The sequence below is a fragment of the Meles meles genome, chromosome 21, assembly GCF_922984935.1.
Source record: "Meles meles chromosome 21, mMelMel3.1 paternal haplotype, whole genome shotgun sequence".
Classification (NCBI taxonomy): Eukaryota; Metazoa; Chordata; class Mammalia; order Carnivora; family Mustelidae; genus Meles; species Meles meles.
The window spans coordinates 38,133,082-38,153,847 of NC_060086.1; the positions used below are offsets into that span (position 1 = coordinate 38,133,082).

Sequence of the window (20,766 nt, forward strand, 5' to 3'; positions counted from 1 at the left end):
AACAAATTCAAAGCAATGGCAAATTGCAGGATGGGGTATGGCAAACATATTAATGAATCCAATTATATTCAAAAGGTTGGTGTATATGAAATTTTCTCCCCTACAACCCAGGAAAATAACTGCACTTTATTAATACAGAATAATCACATATTTACCTGCGCATGAGACTATCAACTCACTTTTTAATATAAAGAACATAATTATCACTGAAAAACAAAAATGTAGCAACAACATTATTTTTTAAGCATGGGTAATTTTCCTCTGGAAACTTGATATATATATATAGATATAGATAGATAGATAAATAGATAGGTATAAAACAGCAATTTTAAATTACCCCCTTATACATTTAAACTGAACCCAATGCATTTCCCCCCATTTTGGAAACTGGAGGAGGTCTCTAAAGGAATTCCCACTGAAGTGTATTTTCACAATGTGCTAATTAAAACAGTGCAGTTGTTTCCCATTATCCATAGCAAACGTTTAAAAATAAGCTAAACAATCCTAAAGTAAATTAAATTGCTTACCTTTGAGCCTCGCTCATTAAAAATAATTTCAACATCTAAGATTTTACCAAATTGCTGCAAAGAAATAGAAATATTTTATAAGCGAGAGAAATGGAGGGCATCGGATTATGCACATTGGTAACTGAACCCCAAGTCCGAGTTTGTTTCTTTGTTTTCTCTTTCAGTACCAGGGGTAGACATTTTATGTTGTTTCATCCTTAGTGATGTGCTTGAACCAAGAGAAAGCACAACCATACATATGATTTCTATTTTATTGGATATCCCAGCAAGTGAGAGGTCATAGTATGGGCCTGTGCAAAATGTGTAATCAGGTGGTTAGTTCTCTTTTTCTTTCTTTTTTTTTTTTAAGATTTTATTTATTTATTTGACACAGAGAGAGAGATCACAAGTGGGCAGAGAGGCAGGCAGAGAGAGAGGGGGAAGCAGGCTCCCTGCTGAGCAGAGAGCCTGACTGACTAGGGGCTCGAGCCCAGGACCCTGAGATCATGACCTGAGCCGATGGCAGAGGTTTAACCCACTGAGCCACCCAGATGCCCTTCTCTTTTTCTTTCTTCTGGTGTGGACGGTGGCTTTCCCAGGCACTGAGCAGCGAAGATTAAAACTGGCTGGTGTGTAAACTGATTCTCAGAGCCTACTCCGCTAGCCACTGCCAGAAGCAGCCTTGATGATGGATTTTAATGGTAAAATGTCCACATGGCGTCTGATGGTGAGGATGGTGGCCCGTGGCCCCCGTGTAAGCTACAGGAAGAGCCAGGCCATGCAAAGGAAATCAAGTACAAACAGATGAAAGCAAGATCCACCATGTGGACATCCATCATAATCAAGACACCAGTGTAGTTGTGATGAGCCCTGAGGTCGAAATGTACTTCTCTCAAGATGATTCTCCATTTTGTTAAACAAACAGATAGATTTTAGACAATTAGCAAGAAGAGGCTCTATAAGAAGTGAAAGCCACTCGACATATTCGAGCCTGGAAACATGGTTTCAGATTACAAACGGGGCAGCCAACTGAATTACAGATGCCTAGTTAAATTTAAATTTCAAATCTTTCAGGATAATTACATTCCCTCCAATATTTAAGACACTCTTATACTTAATAAAAATGTTATCTAAAATTCTAACGCAGCTATTGTCATCTTGTATTTTTTTTTATTTGCTCAATCGTGTAGCACTACTGAGAAATGGCACATCAAGTAATGTGTGATACACACTTTAAAAAAAAGGGAACATGGACCCTTGAAACCAGAAGCATCTGATAGTCCAAGGTCCTTTGCCCCCGACATTGGAGTCCTTTCCTTTTTCTCAGATTGCATGAAGTACCGTGGGTGGGTGTCCTAACAGTGTGTGATGTGGCCCAGGAAAACTACGAGGGGAATTTGACCCTGATGCACAATGAGGTCATTGTGCTCATTTCAGTGATTAAAAAGTAAAGAACCACATGAAGGAATATGTCCATGCTTCTTTTCCTCTATTTTGAGCTTTTGTATTATTCTATTTGCTTCTGCAACCTGGATTTTTTTTTTTTTTTAATCTTTTATTGCCTGAGGAGAGTCTGTGTTCTGTGTCTCTCCCCTGGATGGAAAGCAGTAAGCAGCCTCCATACGACAGAGGCCAGAGTGGTTGGGAGGGACAGAAAAGGAACAAATGGTTAGAACACAGAGAACCAGAGGTAGCTCCTCTGACCACTGAGCTTCAGTCACAGGATATGGGGTTGGGGGACCCTGAGAGTAAGTGTTAAGAAGGTCCTACTAAGATTGGAGAAAAAAATTATTTGAAACAGAGAGAGGCTGTCCTCTGGAATAAAAATAGCTTTCTTGGAAAGACAGGGGGAAAAAAAATGAGGCGCACTCCCGTTGAAGAAAAATAGCTCAAAACCTTGAAACAAAAGTCGTTCTGACCTAGGAGAAAAAAGAAATCCAAAGCTAAGTCATGGAAATGTGCCCATCCTTCAGAATACGGACGCGGTCAGGGGACTGTGGATTGAATCGGTCTTGCCGAGTGGATGGACGGACGTGCTTTTCATCTTCCCAGAGACAGAGAAGGGCAGGAAGAAACGAAGCAGCCCAGCTCCGAGAGGACGGGGGAGGGCTACACTGCCAGCAGCTATGATGGAAACACCAAGAAACTTGCAGCCAACTCACCCTGCCATTTGCGGACCCTCTAACGTCCTTTGGGTCAAGAGAGTATTCTTCTACAGAGCATTTTCAGTGCCCTAGATTTGGGCAGAGAAAGTCCTTAAAAATAGAAGAAGAAAACTTTCAGATTTGGGAAATGGGGGATTTGCCGTTGAAAGGTGAACGGAATTTCGTAGTTAAAAACTCCAACGTGTGAAGTCCTTAGAAGCAGTGATTTCGATATAACCTCCTTACAATATTCAGTCCACGTCGATGCTATCACAATTATTTCAGGCCTAAGAGCATGAGAGCACACGTGTTTATGAACAGGGAAGCTTGAAAAGGACTCCCCCAAACCGTGAAGCAAATGTCACCTCTGGAACATACTCTAAGCAGACAACGTGACAACACTCCCTTTAAAACCAGATCTGGTTGAGACAGAACCAACCCATCAAGAAGTAATCCTAGCATGTGTCATTCCCTAAATGAAACAATGACACCATATGCCCCGAAATGGTCTCGAATGTTTGCGTCTCGGCAGTTGCCACTGGGAGGATGATTCTCAGAGCCAGGAAAACGAGCAGTGAGAAGAACGCTGATATGAGCCCCATTCCTAAGACAGTTGTGTACTATATTTATAGTATCAACAGTTTAATTGGGAAGTTTGGTACTAATGATGTAAACACAGCTGGCACATGTTCAGTCTAAACAGACACGACTCGCAGACTTAACTCGCATTACTTTGCTCAACACCCGTGTGCAGTTGCGTTCGACAATGTCCCAGAATGCATGCAAGGTGTCTCGGCGGCGGTTTCGAGAATAAAATCCGGAGGCTTCTAGGCATGCGCTGGGGCAAATACATACCAGGCATTTTGAGACATTCTCAGATCAAATCATGTTTCTCTGAAAAACTGTGGAAGATGTTCAGTGGATACAGCATAAAATATGAAAGTAAAGGTTAGTTCAAAGAGCGCACACAGAGGCGAAGAAAAGGCATCATCTCAGTTTTCGTAGGGTTGGCTTCCTGTTTGGAATGCAGAGATGGGAGGCACTAAGCCAGGTCCCCCAAAAAAAAAAAAAAAAAAGGAATGCTTCACTGGGTGTAACAACACAGTGCACAGAATTTGGCATTAATGCCGAAGGTGCAGGTGTCTCTATGTTATTCCTAAAAAGGTGATCATGAAAGCTTCTTTTGTATGTTCTGGAAGTCATGTGGTCTGTTTTGCGATGACGGTAATGAGTGACTTCTGTAGATCTTATTCATGCCCAAGGGGTCTGTATCAAAAGCAAGGCTCTGACATCAACAAGGGTGTTGTGCAAATTTGAATCCTATGCTCCACGAGCCGCTGCTTCGGAAGACAATTCTATAATGCAATGTGTCGTGTCAGTGGTCTGGGTGTATCATACGCACCTCTCTAACCCCAAACCCAGATACATGTAAATTTTAAACGTTAGGTTAAAGAACCATTCTGTCCGAGAGCAAGCCATTATATTCAATCTGGTGGAAATTCACCCATTCCTTTCATGGGACCGTTAAGACTTCAAACATGAAGGACACCCACCCTCGTGAATGCTCCCTGAGATGAGCACAGAGCTCAAGAATGAAGTCGTCAGGCCAGAACCAACATTTCTTTCAGGGAAACCTCCAGAACCAGTGCCCCTGATCTGTTCACTCACGCCCCAACTGAGGTTGTAAAGACTCAGGCACTGTGGGCACATAACTTCTTGACCAAGGAATGTTCCATCTTGACAGGAAGGAAGGAAGGAAAGAAAATCTATGAATAGTCAGAAAATTTAATGCCAAACACTAGAACAAATGCTTCCAAGGGCGGAGGAAGCAAAAAATGTCAAGCACTGAAGAACATGGTGGGAGAAGGGAGAAGGGTGACCAGAATCCCAGTGAACCGGCCCGGAAGCCACAAATGAAAAACAAAATGTGAGGCACCCGCAGTGACCATGAGGCCTGCAGAAACTGCAAACTTCACAGCTGAATTATTAATAGCTCCAAAAGTTGTTAAGAACACAGCTAGGTTTTAGGCAGTTGGAGAAAGAAGCTTCCTTTTTCGTCTTGTTTTGGTTTGGGTTTCAAATCCCCATGGCCGCCTTTAACAAAAGAGACAAAAGAGAAAAACACAAAAATCTTTGAGAGGGTGTTTCTCTGTAATCACCCCCCTTCTAGCCCCAGCCAAAGTGAAGAGGCAAAGGCAAAATAAAGCAATAAAAACAGAGAAGGAGATCTCATGTCCAAATGACTTGGAAAAGACCTAATTGGAATCAAAATGTCATTTCTTACAGTAAGTAAGACCTGCAAGAAGAAACCACACTTAATTCTCTCAGCTGGAGTGTGGGGAGCCAACCCGAATGTTTACAGATGCCTTTCAATGTTACTCATGCCACTAAACATATCATATAACCACAGCGGGATTGCTACTGCCAATGTTTGGCTGAGAAGAACAGATTTTTAGTATTTAAATTCCGTTTCTTCAGAATAGTGGTCATAAACCAAGGAGGCCTCAGCATTATTACAAAGAATTCAGGAATCTATATGGGCCTCAAATTTTTATAGCTGAAACTCATAAAAAAAATCTTGCATACTTTTACAAAGAACACAGATGCTGTTGGTGATGAACGAAATTAATTTCAATATTACTGAACGTATGCCGCGTTTTCTTAATTGATACTAAGCGTATCTATCATCTTGTCAAGTCGACGTCTTGTCAGTTGCTTAGGAATGTCGACTTTTACAAAAACTGGCTCTGAAACCAGTGGATTTTTATCACAGTTCGATAACTGGGTTGTATGTTCAGTCTTTGGCAAGACCTCACTCTGCATCACTTGCCCTCGCCCTGTAAGAACAGAGGGGCTCGGATATCCGTGTAAGCAGGATGCTGTCTTTGGGAATTCCAGCTGAGGGTTGTTTCCAATACCTCTCTGACTGTGTAGCCCTCCAGTGACTTTCAAGATAACCGAGAAGACCAGGGAGGGGAGAGCACCATCGGGGTTGGGAGCTGGGGTGGGCTGCCGTGAGTGACACCATAAAAGAGCACCGAGGTGATCATTAAGAGGGCCAGATTCAAAGCCAACCTCCCAGTGACACCTGACGAGGAAAGACGGACCACGGAGCAAGACTTTCTAACCTGATGTGGCAAAGGGAATCTAATTCCTCCGGCTGCCCATCATTCAAACCTGGTCTCCCTGCTTTATACACACTTAACCTCCACTTTCACTTTGAATGCTTTGCACTTTTCAAAGTCATCTTTGACCTGAGAGTGCCCGAGGGTATCTCTACTCTGCAAGAAGTTAGAGGGCTCAACTCAAGGTTATTACCAAACGAGAGAGATAAAAGTGCAGAAGCTGACCTTTTCCTCTGAAATGTCAGGATTTGAGTCTGGGTATCTGAATATTAGGACGCTAGCTCTGCCTTTGTGTCAGATGTGGATCTGATAAACACCATGCATGGTAAAGAAAGAGAAGGTACACGCAAGCTAACCCCACAATTGCAGCGTCATGAACCAGAGCTCCCCCTTGCATCGAGGAAATGAGGTCTACTTGGCCCAGGGTTCGGCATAAAAGTTTGGCCTCTTCTTATTGCTTCTGTAACATTTGCATCCAACCATCAACTCTTAGAACAATCTCCAGGCGGCCAACCTTTACTCTGAGTCAAATGCTAAGGATGTAGCTCTGTTCGCGGAATCCGCAGATACCTCCCGTCAATGCTGGGATGGTTGTCATGGGCGAATCGGCTGACTACGTTTGCAAAAAACTAAAAGAAACAAAAACAGAACAAAACAAAACCAAACCCACTAAGGGCATCTAAGCCCTGTCAGAGTTTTGTCCTCCAGAGCCCAGGACATGGCTCACTCATTCCTTCTGAAGGTGGACAGTACAAGGTTTCCTCCAGAAAAAGAAGCCGAGTCATCACGTTCAACAAGGAAGCAAACTTATCATCTGTTTTCTCTAGATTGACGGTGGCTTCTGCCCTGCTCTGTGTTTCAGTCACGGCAGCCGGGCAAGGCTGTCATCAGTGGCAGAGAACATCACAGGAAGAGCCTCTGAATCCTCACCACTGACTGCGGGAGAGTGTATACCGCAGGGTGCAAGTCAGACTTAGAAATCTCTAGCCTGCTCTGTTTTGCTTTTCGATGAAGCTTTATGCAGAAGTCATTATTCTCTAAAGCTGCCTGAAATCCAAGTGCACAGTGCCTGGGAAAGAGCGAGGTGTAGAGGAGCATATCATGATAACTTTGGCAGCTACGAAAGAGAGAAGAACCCCAAGGTCACAAAACGTTCATTTCGGCCGTGACGCGGGGTCCCGGGCCACTTGATCTGGGATCATCAGTGGGCTTCCTTCAGTGCTAGTTTATCTGGGAGCTCATCTGCCATGTGATTTTCCAGTTACTAATGAGAAGAAGACCATTTGGCAAAGCGGGGCCATGGTGAACCCATACAAAGATATTTAGACTAAAATCAGAAGGAGACTCTGGCCACGATATACCCACAGACTGGGATCTAAAATGTCTTTCTCTTCCCCCTGTGTAAACATCTCACCTTCGTGTTATAAATACCAAGAACTTACACGAGGAGGGAAGGGCTCTGGGGACCCCAGCGCGGACACCGCACAGGGGAAACGCACTACTTACGCCAAACATTTGTCGGAGGTCCGGATCCCGGAACCTGAAGGGGATGTTGGAGACGTGCAGCCGCTTGGGCTGGGACTTGTTTTCTGTGTTTTCGGAAGGTTGTGTCTGGGGCTGGCCATCTGTTGGTGCCGCGTCATCTGTCTGCTAAAAGGACAAGAGTAAAGAGGCTCTGAGTGGACCTGTGTGCTCTTTCCAAAGTGCTTTAGCTTCCCCTAAATGGTAGGAAAATGCTGGAACCAAGGAGCAAGGACAAGAAAGGAGCTGCTGGGTCATCCATCCATCCAACAAGTATTTATTGAGCATTCCTGAAAGCCCAAGGTGGATCGGGATTTAGCAGTGAGAAAGCAGAAAAGCTCTGCTTTCATGGAGCGTAATTCTTACAGGGATGTTTGGGGAGGAGGCAATAAGCTCATTAATAAATAAATACGGAACTGGTAGAAGGAGAGCGTCATGGAAGAACATAAAACAAGGGGAAGGGTAGTTGGTGTGCAGGTGTTGGGGAGTTTTAACAGGCAATCAGAGAAAACCTCATCATTAAAGGTAGGAGAGAGTGTATCCCTTAACCAAAGGGGTCCAAAGTCTTAAGATACGCCTGCAAAATTACTGCAGCTGTCCAGATAAAACATTAGCAAATGTAATAAAACATTTGAGAAGGCTGTCTGGTGTTCTGCAGTCCAAGTCACCATCCGACTCATTTAATTATTTTTTTTTAAGGTCTTAATTTCTCGTTTCTTGGCTGTGCAGGCCTGTGCTGTCCATTACAGCTGACCCCGTGTGGCTATTTAAATTTGAATGAATTAAAATTAAGTAAAATGTAAAATCCAGTTTTTCCTTCACTCTAGCCACATTTCAAGTCCTCCATGGCCACCTATGGCTAGTGGTTTCCATATCGGACAATGTGGATCTAGAACATCTCCAGAACGTTCTGCAGACTACATTGGTGTCGATGAATTTATGCTGTTCGCATAACTCATTACTCTGCTTCCCACTCTTGCCAAAACAAAAGCCTGGACAACACGATATTGTATCGGCACATATACAGGCAGGACAGTCACGTTAACGCTTGGTATCATTACAGCCATTCCCATACTCTTGGTTCTAGAGATGCTTCTGGATACTTTCTCTGCAATTAGCATCTATCGCCTCTGGGTGGCAGTTGATGCCATCCCCATCAGGTACTTGCTTCTCCGAAACCAAAATGGAAAACCTGTGTGGAAGCCCGTCAAATCTATGAGGGAAGAATCAGCCTCACCTACTTTTAAACGATTTAGAAGCCCGTAACTGGGACAGAACTATCCATGCAATTGGGCAGGTATAAGATAATAAAGACATAGAGGAGACAAGTGAATGTGTGTGTGTGTGTGTGTGTGTGTGTGTGTATGACATGTATTTTATATATAAAATGTTTTATATATGCATGTAAATACCTTATATAAGTACGGTTTATGTAATACATATACCACAATAACATGGCCATAATTAGTGACTTTCTCCCCAATCCTTGTGTTTATTGACAGACTTCTTTTGCATTCGCCTTCCTAATACCCCCTGAATAGCATTTTGAAGTGAAGACCTCCCAGAAGTTGGCAGACTACTCTTCCAAGCCGGTTTGGTGTCAAAACCCCTTCCGGAGGACCTCTGCAAGTCCGAGGTGCTACGTCATGGTAACACCAACGCTGCCCTTGGTCGTTTTGTCTGTGCTGTTGGAGTGGAATAAGGAGGAGGATGGTAACGGTCTTCTAATCTGGAAAATGAGTAACAATAATAATAGTGCACCCCTTCCAAGGCTCTTTGAAGACTGAAAGCAGTAACACAGGCCAACTTGGCAGAGTTCTTGGGACATGAACTCAATAAATGGAAGGCAGTGAGTTTTTTAGAGTGATGGTGACTTTTCCTTAAAATGTCAAAAACAAGGAGAGAGAAAGCCTCTGTCAGGAAACATACAAAGAAAAGGTTCTCATTTGCTTGTTAGGCACGTTTTTACTGAGCAACTACTATATACTAGACATATAGGTTAGTCCTCCCAGCACACACTGTTCCTAGTTCAGTTCACGAGAAAGAAGAAGGAAAGAGCTAGTTGTGAGGCTGGGGTCAGCGTCAGTCACAGAGGGCTGAGTAAACTGAAATCAGGGACACGCCACACAGCTGGACGTTCTGGGAGCCTTGCCAGTTCTGGAGGTTAGGTTTTCGGTGGGAGATGTCTAACAGAAGGGATGAAGGGGGCTGATGCTGTATCCGCAGAGGGCAAGGCACAGGCAAAGACACAGAGGTGAAATCGGGTTCCGGATTCAGGGGAGTACACAGGCCCCTTAGTGTCAAAGTCAGCGGGCGCACGTGAAGGAAGGACAGAAGATAAAAACTAAGAGGAGGCACTTACACATCCTGGGGTGGTGGGACCAGCACCCAGCATCGGGGCTGAGCCATGGCCACCAAATGAGAAATGTAGGTCAGAGGGCTGGCCGAGGCTCTGATCGAACAGGTAAAGGCATTACGAGTGTATCAATCAAGTCATGAATGAAGGATGAATGAATGGTCCACTTTGCATCCTCAAGTAATAGTCGAATACAATATTTTAACACCCAGGCCCAAACCAAGCAGGGAACTGTGTTTTCTCTGCTGGCAACGTGACCCTTGGTTACACAACCAAGACCCAGAGATGTCCTTGAATCACACCTTTGGGGTCATGTCCTCTGACCTAAGACCCTAGGCTTGCAGAGACAGCAGCTGAGATCCCAGCTTACAGTCCGTTTCTTCCCTCCGGTTAGAAGTTGCTGTTCAAATGCAAATTAAAACAAGCTCCTTCTCATCCAAAGAAAGAAAGTTAGATTTGGATTTGTACATAACTGCTGGATGTTTCAGCTTAATAAACCTAATTAGGAATTACAGAGATTATGATTAAACATATTAAATGATTAATAGCATTATGTCGCTCATGTGAAAATTAAAATTAATCATCTTTAGTCAAACAGGACTTTGGAGAAATCTCTGCGTTGTTTCCTTTGATAAAAACATACAACGCTCAATTAATCATTTTGTAGTGCGGGCATGTGTACAAAAGCTCATAAATTGTTATGTCGGAATACCTGTGTATTAAAAGTAATTTTTAAAGATAACACGTAAAATGGAAAACAAACCGAAAGCGTTTCCGACATCGCGGGTAAATGGAGAGGAGAGGGCAGGGGAGCACGTCAGGATCCAGAGGCGGACTCCGGAGCTTGGGGCACAGCAGTGGTGAGGACCAGAAGGGTCCTCACTGACTCTAATATCAGGGTGAGAGCATTCCCCTTCTCTTTTTCTGGGAACTGTCAGGGAAAATATATTCAGGACAAGCCTGAGTTTTAGGTTGCTTTATTAGTCTGCTAAGAAATTACCAGAAACACGGTGGCTAAAAGCAATGGAAATGGACTCGTTCATGGTTGTGGAGACCAGAAGGCTACAGTGAAGGCGCTGTCAGGACCACACTCCCCCCGGAAAGTCACCTTTGCCTTTTCGAGCTTCTGGTGACCTCTTGGCTTAAAGCTACACTTCCCCAATCTTGTCTCCAAGTTCATACGGCTTTCTTCCCTCTGTGTATCGGGGACTCATGTCTCCCTCTGCCTTTTTCTTCTTATAAGGATTTAAAGCTCACCCTAGATCTTGTCTTGGGATGCTTGATCACATCCACAAGGACCCTTTGTCCAAATAAGGTCATAGTCATGGGTTTACGGAGAACGGGATATGAACATACGTTTTGAAGGCCACATTCAACACAGTACAATTTTCTCCTAAACAAGGCCACATTCAACACACTACAATTTTCTCCTAAACAAGCAAATCGGAAGTGCACGTAGAAGAAGCAGCTGTTACCAGGAAGTGGACGCATCTTCTACCACCGAGGGAAAGGGCTGGTCTCCCACCTGCTCTAGAAGAGAGAATGTCCCTGTCGGAGCTGTCCCAGGCTCCCATCTGTCACACCGGGAACTTTGATGAGTTGTCTAAAGAGAGCAGATTTGAGTCTTCCCTTCACCCTGGCCCAGGCTCTCGGGCTGCCTTTGTGCACCTCCCGCTGGATGGCATGACCCCCTTCAGCTGGGCCGAGGGGTGCTCCATTGGCCTCCTGAAAGGCATCCAACACCCTAAAAACAAGGTTAGGTCTGCAGGTTCCCTGAACCTAGCCCTGTAGCTCACACAGATGGACAAGCAGTCACAGCGTCCCCGAGAAGGTCGGTGAAGCTTATGGCAAATGCACAGCGTGAAACTTCTAAAGACAAAAATAAAATCATGTGAAAAAGCTGAGCAAGTTGCTAAGAGAACTGCACATCTAGAAGGCTTATCCCCGAAAAGCAGGGGCTACCTGGTTGGTAGTTACATCCCTCAAGGCTGGTACGCGTCAAGGCTTATTTGGAATTAACGGCTGGTAGTAGAACCTTGATTTATGTGTGTCTGATTCTTTTAAAGTATCATATTTGGCTTTACAAGTGGGACCCAGCTGAATTGGAAAGATGCCTCATAACCATGTTTGGGAGATCAGACGGCAGCACATAAAGGCCGAGCAAATTGCTCCTGGTCTGCTCACTCAGGGATGAGAGGAGATTGAGAAAACAAAGGCGTCAGAGGCGGGAGTAGAATGGCCACCTTCCCTCTCAGAACCCTCCAGTCCAGACCCCCATCCTGGGCTACAAGATTCACCACGTTCTGGCCAGGACCCCTTGCTTCCTGAGGTTCCTGCTCCTTACTCAAAAGCCACCTGGCTCCTTCCACGACACAGCACGCTCCCTCCTCAGGCTTCAGGCCTGTTCTTGCATTGCCTGGAAAATTCTCTCCCCAGACGCCCATATGGCTTGCCCCCTTCTTCCCAGCTCTCTGCCCTGACAGCACCCACTGGAGAAGTCCTCACTGGCCCTGTTATCTAAAGCTTCTGCATCTCCTGTCTCCTTGCTCGTTCACATTTTTCGTAGCACCTATCACTTCTTGCCTTTGTATTAGATGCTTCTGTTTCTATGGTGTTTCTTTGTCTCCTCCGCCAGAATGTGAAGTCCATGAGGACAGAGACTGGCTGAGTTTCCATCCACACTGTTCTGTCCCTATCACCAGAGCCATTTTTCAGCACCGAAACGTGCACATTGGGGCTGGTAAAGTCTTCGATGTGGGGCTGTCCCATCCTCCGTAAGATGTTCGGCAACACCCCTGGCCTCCACCTACTGTATGGCAGTGGGACAACCCAAACTCTCTTCTGGGGTTCAGATGTACCCGGGGGGGGGGCCCAAACTGCACCGAGTGGAACCGTGAGCTGGAGCACATGTCAAGTTCTCAGCAAGTACCTATGCCTTTTGCTACAAGTGAGCTGCATGAACGCCACCTTCATGGCTCTTGGTCTTAGTTCGCATATGGGTGTCCTGGACCCTTCAGAGTGGGATAATGGAAACAAAGTCTTGTGACAGTTAGGTCCCGTGAATGAACAGGGGTCACATACCATTACTATTATCGGCGGCGTGAATAACCATCTCAGGGCTCACGGATACCGACGACTCTGAGAGGCCGCCTTCCCACCATGCAGGCAGGGTCGCAGGACCCCACACGAACGGAAAGTCCATTCACCTCAAGAGGTGGGTTTCCAGGCAGCACTTGGCACAGGTTCCCCAATAAGCTCATTAGGGTGGCAAGGCCAGCCTGGGCTCTGGCCCAGTTCGAAGGCCGTATTAGGAGGCAGGATGTGTGCCGCGGAATTTTTCCTAATAAACAAACTCCCCAGATATTGGTGCAGGTTATAAATGTTAAGAAAACACCACCGGCACTTTAATCTCCTGAAGATCACTTAGTGCTTCCGCAAAGACCTTAATAAAGAACCGCGGGGCTCCCTCTGCTATAATCGTTCCTAATTCAATGAATAGCTCTGAGCAACCCAAGGCTAATCCTGGTGAAATTGGATTTTGATATCGACCAATCCAGGGATGACTGCTGGAGAGAATCCGCATCGTTTCGTATGCGTCTTTGAGAGTCTGGCCCCGCCTATAACTCCTCTCGGAGCCAATGGGGCATTGCTGAGCTCACCTGGGTGCCATCTTCCGGGATGACCAGGTACCTTGGGAGTAGGGGCAAGAGATATCTGTAGCTGGACGTCTCTGAGCTAAACTCCTATCACATACCAGCTCAGCTCCTTAAACCCTTCTGAGCCAGTCGCTTGAGACACAAGTAGGAATTAAGGATCCCATGACAGTGTTGTCTTCCGTCCCAGGTTGCTGGAGGCAACACAGGTGACCATTGCAGGGAAGGATGAGTAAAATGTGGTGATGCTGTCCGCAGAACTCAGAGTTCAGGGAGAAATCAGAGAATTGGAAGCACGGGGCTAAGCGCCTGTAGTGGGGGAGACAGCCAAAAGAAATAAAACGGGAACTGTACCAAATTATATTTCGCCACCCCAAAATATGCCTCTTTGGCATAAGGGTTATTTTGGGATGATTATTTTTGAGAAACAGCAGACACAGGAGAAGCTCTGCAAAGTGTAGACGTTACCCTTCACAAAAGCGAAATTTACATTTTTAAGGAAATCTCCATTTGTAGGGGTGTCTCCCTTTTGGAGGTAGCAAGAAAAGAAAGTCCCTAAATTTCTAGAAACCCTTCAAAAGAGGAGACAATGACCTCAATCTAGAACAACCTCACCCTTGTTGACCACACTTTTCCTGATAAGCCCCCCATCGCTCACTCCCCTGCCTACTGCACGTCTTCTATCTTTAGCTGGAGATGGTGTTTAAGCTGGTGGCTTGGGCCACTCCAAGGAATTATTCAGTCTTTCCTGGGTCAGTCCCATGGCTGCAGAAGGTAAACATGTTATTCGGCTCCTGTTTTTCTTGTCCCCTGTTGATCTCTCTTTTATCTTGGGGGGTTTTAGCCAAGAACCTAGAAGAACAGGGGGGAAATTATTTTTCCTCCCTTGCATGATGGAAATTAAAATCATATGTACTCACAACACAGTGCTGGGTACAGGTCAAGGACCCTGGTCACGTACTTTATAGCAGTCTCATTCGATAAAATAGAATAGGAGCCACACACATCATCTTAAAGTTTCTAGAGGCCACATTTCAAAAAAGGAAAAAGAAACGTGGGATTAATTTTAAGGATATAGTTATTTTAAGCCAATTTATCTAAACTATTATTTCAATGTGTAAGTAATGTAAATGATATTTTAAATTCCTTTCTCCCCACCAGGTCTTTGAGATCTTGTATATAATTTGTACTCACAGCTCATCATCTCAATATAGACACTACATTTCATTGGAAATACCTGATCTATACATAGACTTTGAAAAATGGACAGTCGAAGGCCAAGATTTTCAAAACACACCTAAAAGGCTTTTAGTAACTACCTGAGTCAATGTCAGCATTTAAATTTTAATTAAAGTTGAGTTTAATTAAAAATTCAGTTCCTCCATCATACCAGCCACGGGCTCCACAGATTCTTGTGGCTCGCAGTATAATAATGGTCCCTTCGAAATGTTAGTTTCCTAATCCCTGAACCTCTGCCTATGAAGTTCCCAGACTCCCTGAAGGATACACAGACATCCACAGACGCCCAGATAAGAACCACTGCAGCGTGAGGCCATTCGCTTCTCCCCTATCCTGAGCTGACATATTTGATGCCCAATACTACTGTCCACAGGTTGCTGATGAGCTTAGTGCAGAACTGGCGAATGGGTCTGGAATTGGGTATTGAATATAAAACCGTGCTGAGGGCCTACAATATCCCTGGTATCCTGCGAGGTGTTTTTTACACCTTGTCCCACTGATCACCGTAACAATTTGAAAAATGGAAGCTCAGAGACGTTAAGGCACCTATCCAAAGTCACGCAGCTAGGAGATGGCAAAGCCACGAAAGAAGCAAAGATATTTAACTCCATATTCTGGATTCCACATTCTGGCCTTCAGTGGCCTCTTAAGGTCAAGGTGAAGTCTAAAGACAGCTCAGCCCTCGAGGGCAACTGCCAAGCACTTGCACAGAGGAGTGAAACTTGGGGGAGTTCTAACTGCCCGTGCCCTCAGTCGGGGCAGGAACCAGACTGATGAGCTCTGTGAACAGGGCCCTATCGCAACCAACCAGCCCAAATAGAAACAACCTAGGCGTCAGATGCTCCAGACGCTTCCTCTGAGCACCTGGAGTCCTGTGCTCTCCTCTCTTGGGCCCTTATTAACCATATATATTTTCTGTTATCAGATTACTTACTTCTCTGTCCTATCAGCGCATGGACATCCCAAGGACACACACTATATGGAATCACACTGGAAGCTCTTAACCATGGCACAAATATTTATTGTGTCATTCCAGGAAAGAGGTTTGGGTCCAGCTTATTTTCCTCCATGAGCATCCCCAATTCTGCCACGAGGGTGTCGAAACCCAACGCCCAAGACAGGACGCTAACGAGCACGATTTCTTCCCAGCATAGCTCAGTGAATATGCAGCTTCCTCCCCTCCATGCCCAAAGCGCTTAACAGTGATAAATAAAAAGTGTCCTTTAGAATAGCCAGCTGCTTCTTCCTCCTCTACCAATCAAGTTATTTCTCAGAGAGAAAAGCTTGTGAGTGTCTTCGAGGCATTATTTGATTAAGTTGACAATATTATGTGAGCGATGGTTGAGTACCCACTGCGATGTACTTTGGACCAAATTGATTTGTGTAACGAACACTTGCTCTGTCTCTTCTTGCAGCCTGAATAGTGGTCTTGATTTAGCCAGTAACGCTGGGCGCCAAGTGAATTTACAGGGTCCACAGTCCCTCTCTCTCAATCTGGAGCAGAGAGCAAGAGCTAAGAGCATGGAGTGGCATAATTCAATACATTGTACTATAAGCTCAGAAAATAATATCACAGAGCTCTGCAATATACCTATTTGATTTGATTTGTAAACCTGATAAAAAAGCAATCGAGAAAAGTTCAGGGGGAAAAATATATATGTTCTAAGCAAAAATGTAACGATACTGAATGTGTACAAAGAACCAAAGTACTGGGCGGGGAGGGGAGAAAATCATGCATACTAAATCACCTCCATGCCCCGCGTTAGACAATATTGCACATTCTCCATTTAAAACGAAGCAAGATGGTGCAAAGTTATTTTCCATTAAAAATAATAATAATGGCAAGCCCGGGGAATGTGAATTAAAACCCACATCTCTGGTAGTCTCACAATCCTACTTCAAAACGGGGCTGGTGCAGATTCCCTCAGCTCCTTGCTTTTTCATTTTAGCTCTGTAGGCAAACAAATAAGTTAATCACACAGCTTTGGATGTAGTTAATGCCTCCTTCCTAGCTCGGCGGGGCGGATTCCACAACCAGGTGACACAGATTTAAGAAACTCATCACATTTCCCTCAACCCAAATAAATTCAATGCTCTGCCGGAATGATGAAATTCTTTAGAACGGAGAAGCGCCGCAGGACACAGAAGGGCTGACTCCAAATTCTCTCGCTATTTTTTTTTTTTTCAAAGAGTGAAAGTGTAGGATGAGCCTACAAGGGGCCAAGTGTTCAGCACATCCGTAAAGGTGACGGGTTGCAGAGGCATGTGTATGAGCACACTTGAGCTGCTAAAACAAAATGCCGCAGGTGGCTTCAACCACAGATGTTTATTTCTCCCGGTTCCGGAGGCGGGGAAGTCCGAGATCAAGGTGTCAGTGTATACGGCTCCTGATGTGCCCTCTCTTCCTGGCTTGTGACCTCCCTGTGTCCTCACATGGTGGAGGGACAATGCTCTCTCTCTTCTTCCTCTTCCTGTTAGGACCCTGATTCCAACAGGAGGACCCTGCGCTCATGACTTCATCTAACTCTAATTACTTAACAAAGTCCCCAGTTCCAAATGCCATCTTATGGGGCTTAAGGCTTCAACATGAAAGGGGAGGGGGACACAATTCAGTTTACAGCAGTGTCGTTGAGGCAGAGCCTGCAAACGCCAGGGGATGAAGTGTTTTGTCCTGGGGAGAGAAAGGAGTTTCACTGGGCTTGAAACCAGGTGCTCTCTTATCATTCAAAAATATATTTATTGAGCACCTAATGTATGTATCAATTTCTGGGGATACAGCAGGTGGGGTTGGGATTTGGGGTCTACTTATCAGAGGACAGGAATAGCAGGGCTATAGGAAGGGCTCTTTCTCTCCCCTTGCCATGCTTAAAGTTTCAGTTTTCAGTTCCAGGACCAAGGTGTTGAAAATAACTACCTCTACTACTAATAATAGCAACAAACATTTGCAGACTCTGGAACAAGTGATCTGGGTTTGAATTCCAGCTCTACCACTTCCTCTACGTGTGAACTTGAGCAGGTTACTTAACCTCTCTGGGCCTCGTTTCTTTCATCTAGAAACTAGATATATCATTAGCACCTACCCCATGAGTTCCTAGCCCATAATGACAATGACGACCAACATCTAGAAGAGTGTCTGACACCTGGTAGCCACTTGATAAACATTGGTGGAATGATTAGCACTCTGTTAAGCTCTTTGCATACATTATATTTCATTGTATCACCTGATGACTCAGAGAAGAAGATTCTATCATCTGTCCCCATCCTATGACAAAAGAACTTCCATTTCGAGGGGCTAAGAGCTGCTTCAGGATGCTAGGTCAGTACCTAGTGGGAGGCCTTGTGGGAGAATGGTTGAGAGCCCAGACCCCGCCCTTTCCTGAGGCAAATCCCTTAATGACATCCAAAGAAGATGCGGCAGCTTTCTGGCCATGTGGTTATTAAAAACTCAGGCCAGTCCATTTTGAAGCTTCCAAAGGCAGTGAGATTCAATTCTCTGCCAATTGCTACAGACCCAAGTCCTGATAGACCTGTGTCCTGACAGACCTGCCTCGGGTGGGGGCATTTCCTGCCTCCTCGCCCCTCCCGTCCAGGGCCTCGTACTGTCTGTGCGAGGGGCCACCTCTGGGACCCTCTTCCGCCTTCTCTTCTTAGGTCTTGCCTTTTTGGAGTTGGGGGACGGGGGAAGAGACTGAGGAGGCAGAGGGCATTGAAAGAAACGAGATGCTTCTTGGTGGTGAGAAGCCAGCGCCTCTCTCTGCTTTCTCTCTCATTCTACTGGAGCTTGTGCGCCACTGGTGGCTTCTGGGGGTGAGCGGGGAGTGGGGAGCGGGGGTGTTGGTATGCTTGGGTTGCTTGGGTCCTCCATGGCTGCTGAGGGGTCCTGGATCTTCAAGGTCAGTGTGCAATGCTGCCCACTGTCTTTTTAGGTCGGGGTCCCTCCTTCAGCACTGGTTTCCTGAACATCCTGAGAACTCCTGCCCTGTTCTCTGAATGTCAGGCTGTCCCAGGAGCGAGGGGAGATGGCGGGAGCCCTGATACATTCTCCATGACAGTTCGTTCCCATCCTGCTGTTTTGGACCATGCCAGTGAGCTTCCTCGATGATAAATCCCCAGATAAGAAGCAGGCACAGGCCTCTGTGTTAATCAAATCCCTGCACCCAACTAATTTAAGGAACATGTCAAATTCTCCCGAAAACTCTGCATTGCCTTCTGCTTCGATGGCATTATTAAGATGAGCCTGCCCGTTCTCCAGCTTAGCGAGCATCCCCCTGAAGGAGCTGGCGGCCTCCCCTTCTTGCCGCCAGCCCACTCTTCCTCTCCAGGAGTGACTCTCTTGAAGATTTATCCTCACCTTGCCTTGGCCTCCTGGTTTTTCTTAAACCTAGCCCGCTCAGAAATCAAGGCCAATTTAAATATCGATTTAAGAAGGAAAAATGTTGATATTTTTGTATCAAATCCTCAAACCCGCCTAGCTAAAAGATTATTCCCCTCTAACGTATTATGCAAGATTTAATTTAACCAAATGGCAAATCTATACGTTATGCAAATTTTCTAGGCCTAAGAAAATTGCTGAATGCACAAGTCCGTTGCAGAAAATGGGTGATGAATTTAAGATTCAACTGATCTCAGCTAAAATCCCAGGATTTTCCTAACTAATTACTTCTTTCTGTGTATAAACACTTTGAACAAAGAGACAAGCACTCTGAGGGTTTTGCTCTGGGGGGTCCTGGGGTTTTTCCGGTATACACCCAGACGCGTATAGATATCGCTCTTTGGAATATTGATATGTCTCTTCTACATCTGACAGTCAAAGAATCCTGTCACATGAAATACACAATTTCTGTAAACTGCCATGATCCAGATTGCCTGTGAGTTCCAGATCCTGTTCATCAGTGGGCTAATTTCTCCTGCACTGGTGGGTGGGGAGGAGTGTAAATATATGTTAGGAGATGGAAATACTAAGAAATATACTCTGAAAATAGAAATGACTTCATCTCCTTTCCAGTTTGCTCTTTACCTAGACAGCAATTTTTTTTTTTTCTTAAAAAGGCCATATGGAAAATAGTTTGACTCTGTGGGTCACAGGACCTCCATTTTATGTGAAAAGGAGCCACAGGCACTATCTAAACCACTGAACGGGTATGGCTACCTTCCAATAAAACTTTATTGACAAAAAAAGGCGGTTGGCCCTAGTCTGGCATGATGGTTCTCAGAGAAACCATTACTCTGGTCTACATTGTTCTGTTTGGAGGCCGTTTAAAGAGCTCCTGGCCAGATGTGAGGGCTAAAGGATGACGAGGGCATACCTAGAGCCCTGGGGCTCTCCCCGTATGGGGGTGGGGCAGAGGCAGGGGGAAAAAATAAGGAATGATACAATTAATAAGATAATGGGTGAGTTCTCTGATTGATGATATAATTAGTAAGACAATGGGTGAGTTCTCTGATTGAAGGACCTTCGGACACATAATTCAACAAGAGGGGAATATGGAAAACTTCTTGGGCAATCTTATTCATCTAGAAACTTGGCAGTGCTATATTAGTGGGACTCACAGGCCAACCTGTAATGGTCTACAAGTCCAATGTACAAAGGAACGCAGAGAAATATCCACCAGTCCCGGGCTCCCGTCTCATCTCAGAGTCACTCAAGGTTCTAATAAACGGAGGTAAAACTTGAAATGATAAGATGTGGATGGTAGCCATGATGCTAGGTGGCCTGGGGTAAGTAGTCACAGCGATGCTGCCTCCCTCTCAGGTCACAGGGAAACAGATGGGATTCTGCCCCGGAAAGACTGTGGCCATTTCGAGGTATCTACAGTCCACAATTGCCATTTTTCTTGGTTACGCTACTTAAAAAGCAAGACTTGTTCACATGGCAGATGAAAATATGAAAACCACTGTGGCAACCAGAGACTCTTGGCTTCCACAGACTTGGATTCAAGGACAACGCCCGCCAGTTTCTCACCAGGTCACATGTCTCGGATGACATTTACTGCCCCGGAATAACTGAAGGCACTGACTTTGGTCGCCTAGCAGGTACTGAGGGTGCCTAGAAAGCCACGGCTCTGAGATTCAGGAGGATGGGCCGAACGAGGGGCCCTACCTTGGTAGGGGGTTCTTGGTCACCCTTGGCAGAAGGCGGGTTTGTGGTTTGAAAGGGAGAAAGGCTCCCTTATAGGTGGAGGTGTGGGGGGGGGGGTCGGGGGGGGGAGCTCCGCACATATT

The 20,766-nt window shown here is 45.4% G+C and overlaps 1 protein-coding gene across 16 annotated transcripts in view; it reads right to left on the reverse strand.

Moving 5' to 3' along the window:
• RBFOX1 (RNA binding fox-1 homolog 1) overlaps window positions 1-20,766 on the reverse strand; it is a 1,785,930-nt gene that overhangs the window by 118,343 nt on the left and 1,646,821 nt on the right. For all 16 annotated transcript variants that reach the window (XM_045993979.1, XM_045993969.1, XM_045993978.1 and 13 more), the window contains 2 exons: window positions 7,282-7,425; window positions 528-581 (listed from right to left, as the gene is read on the reverse strand). In XM_045993979.1, the coding sequence (XP_045849935.1) occupies window positions 528-581; window positions 7,282-7,425 (198 nt within the window). The remainder of the gene's footprint in view (window positions 1-527; window positions 582-7,281; window positions 7,426-20,766) is intronic.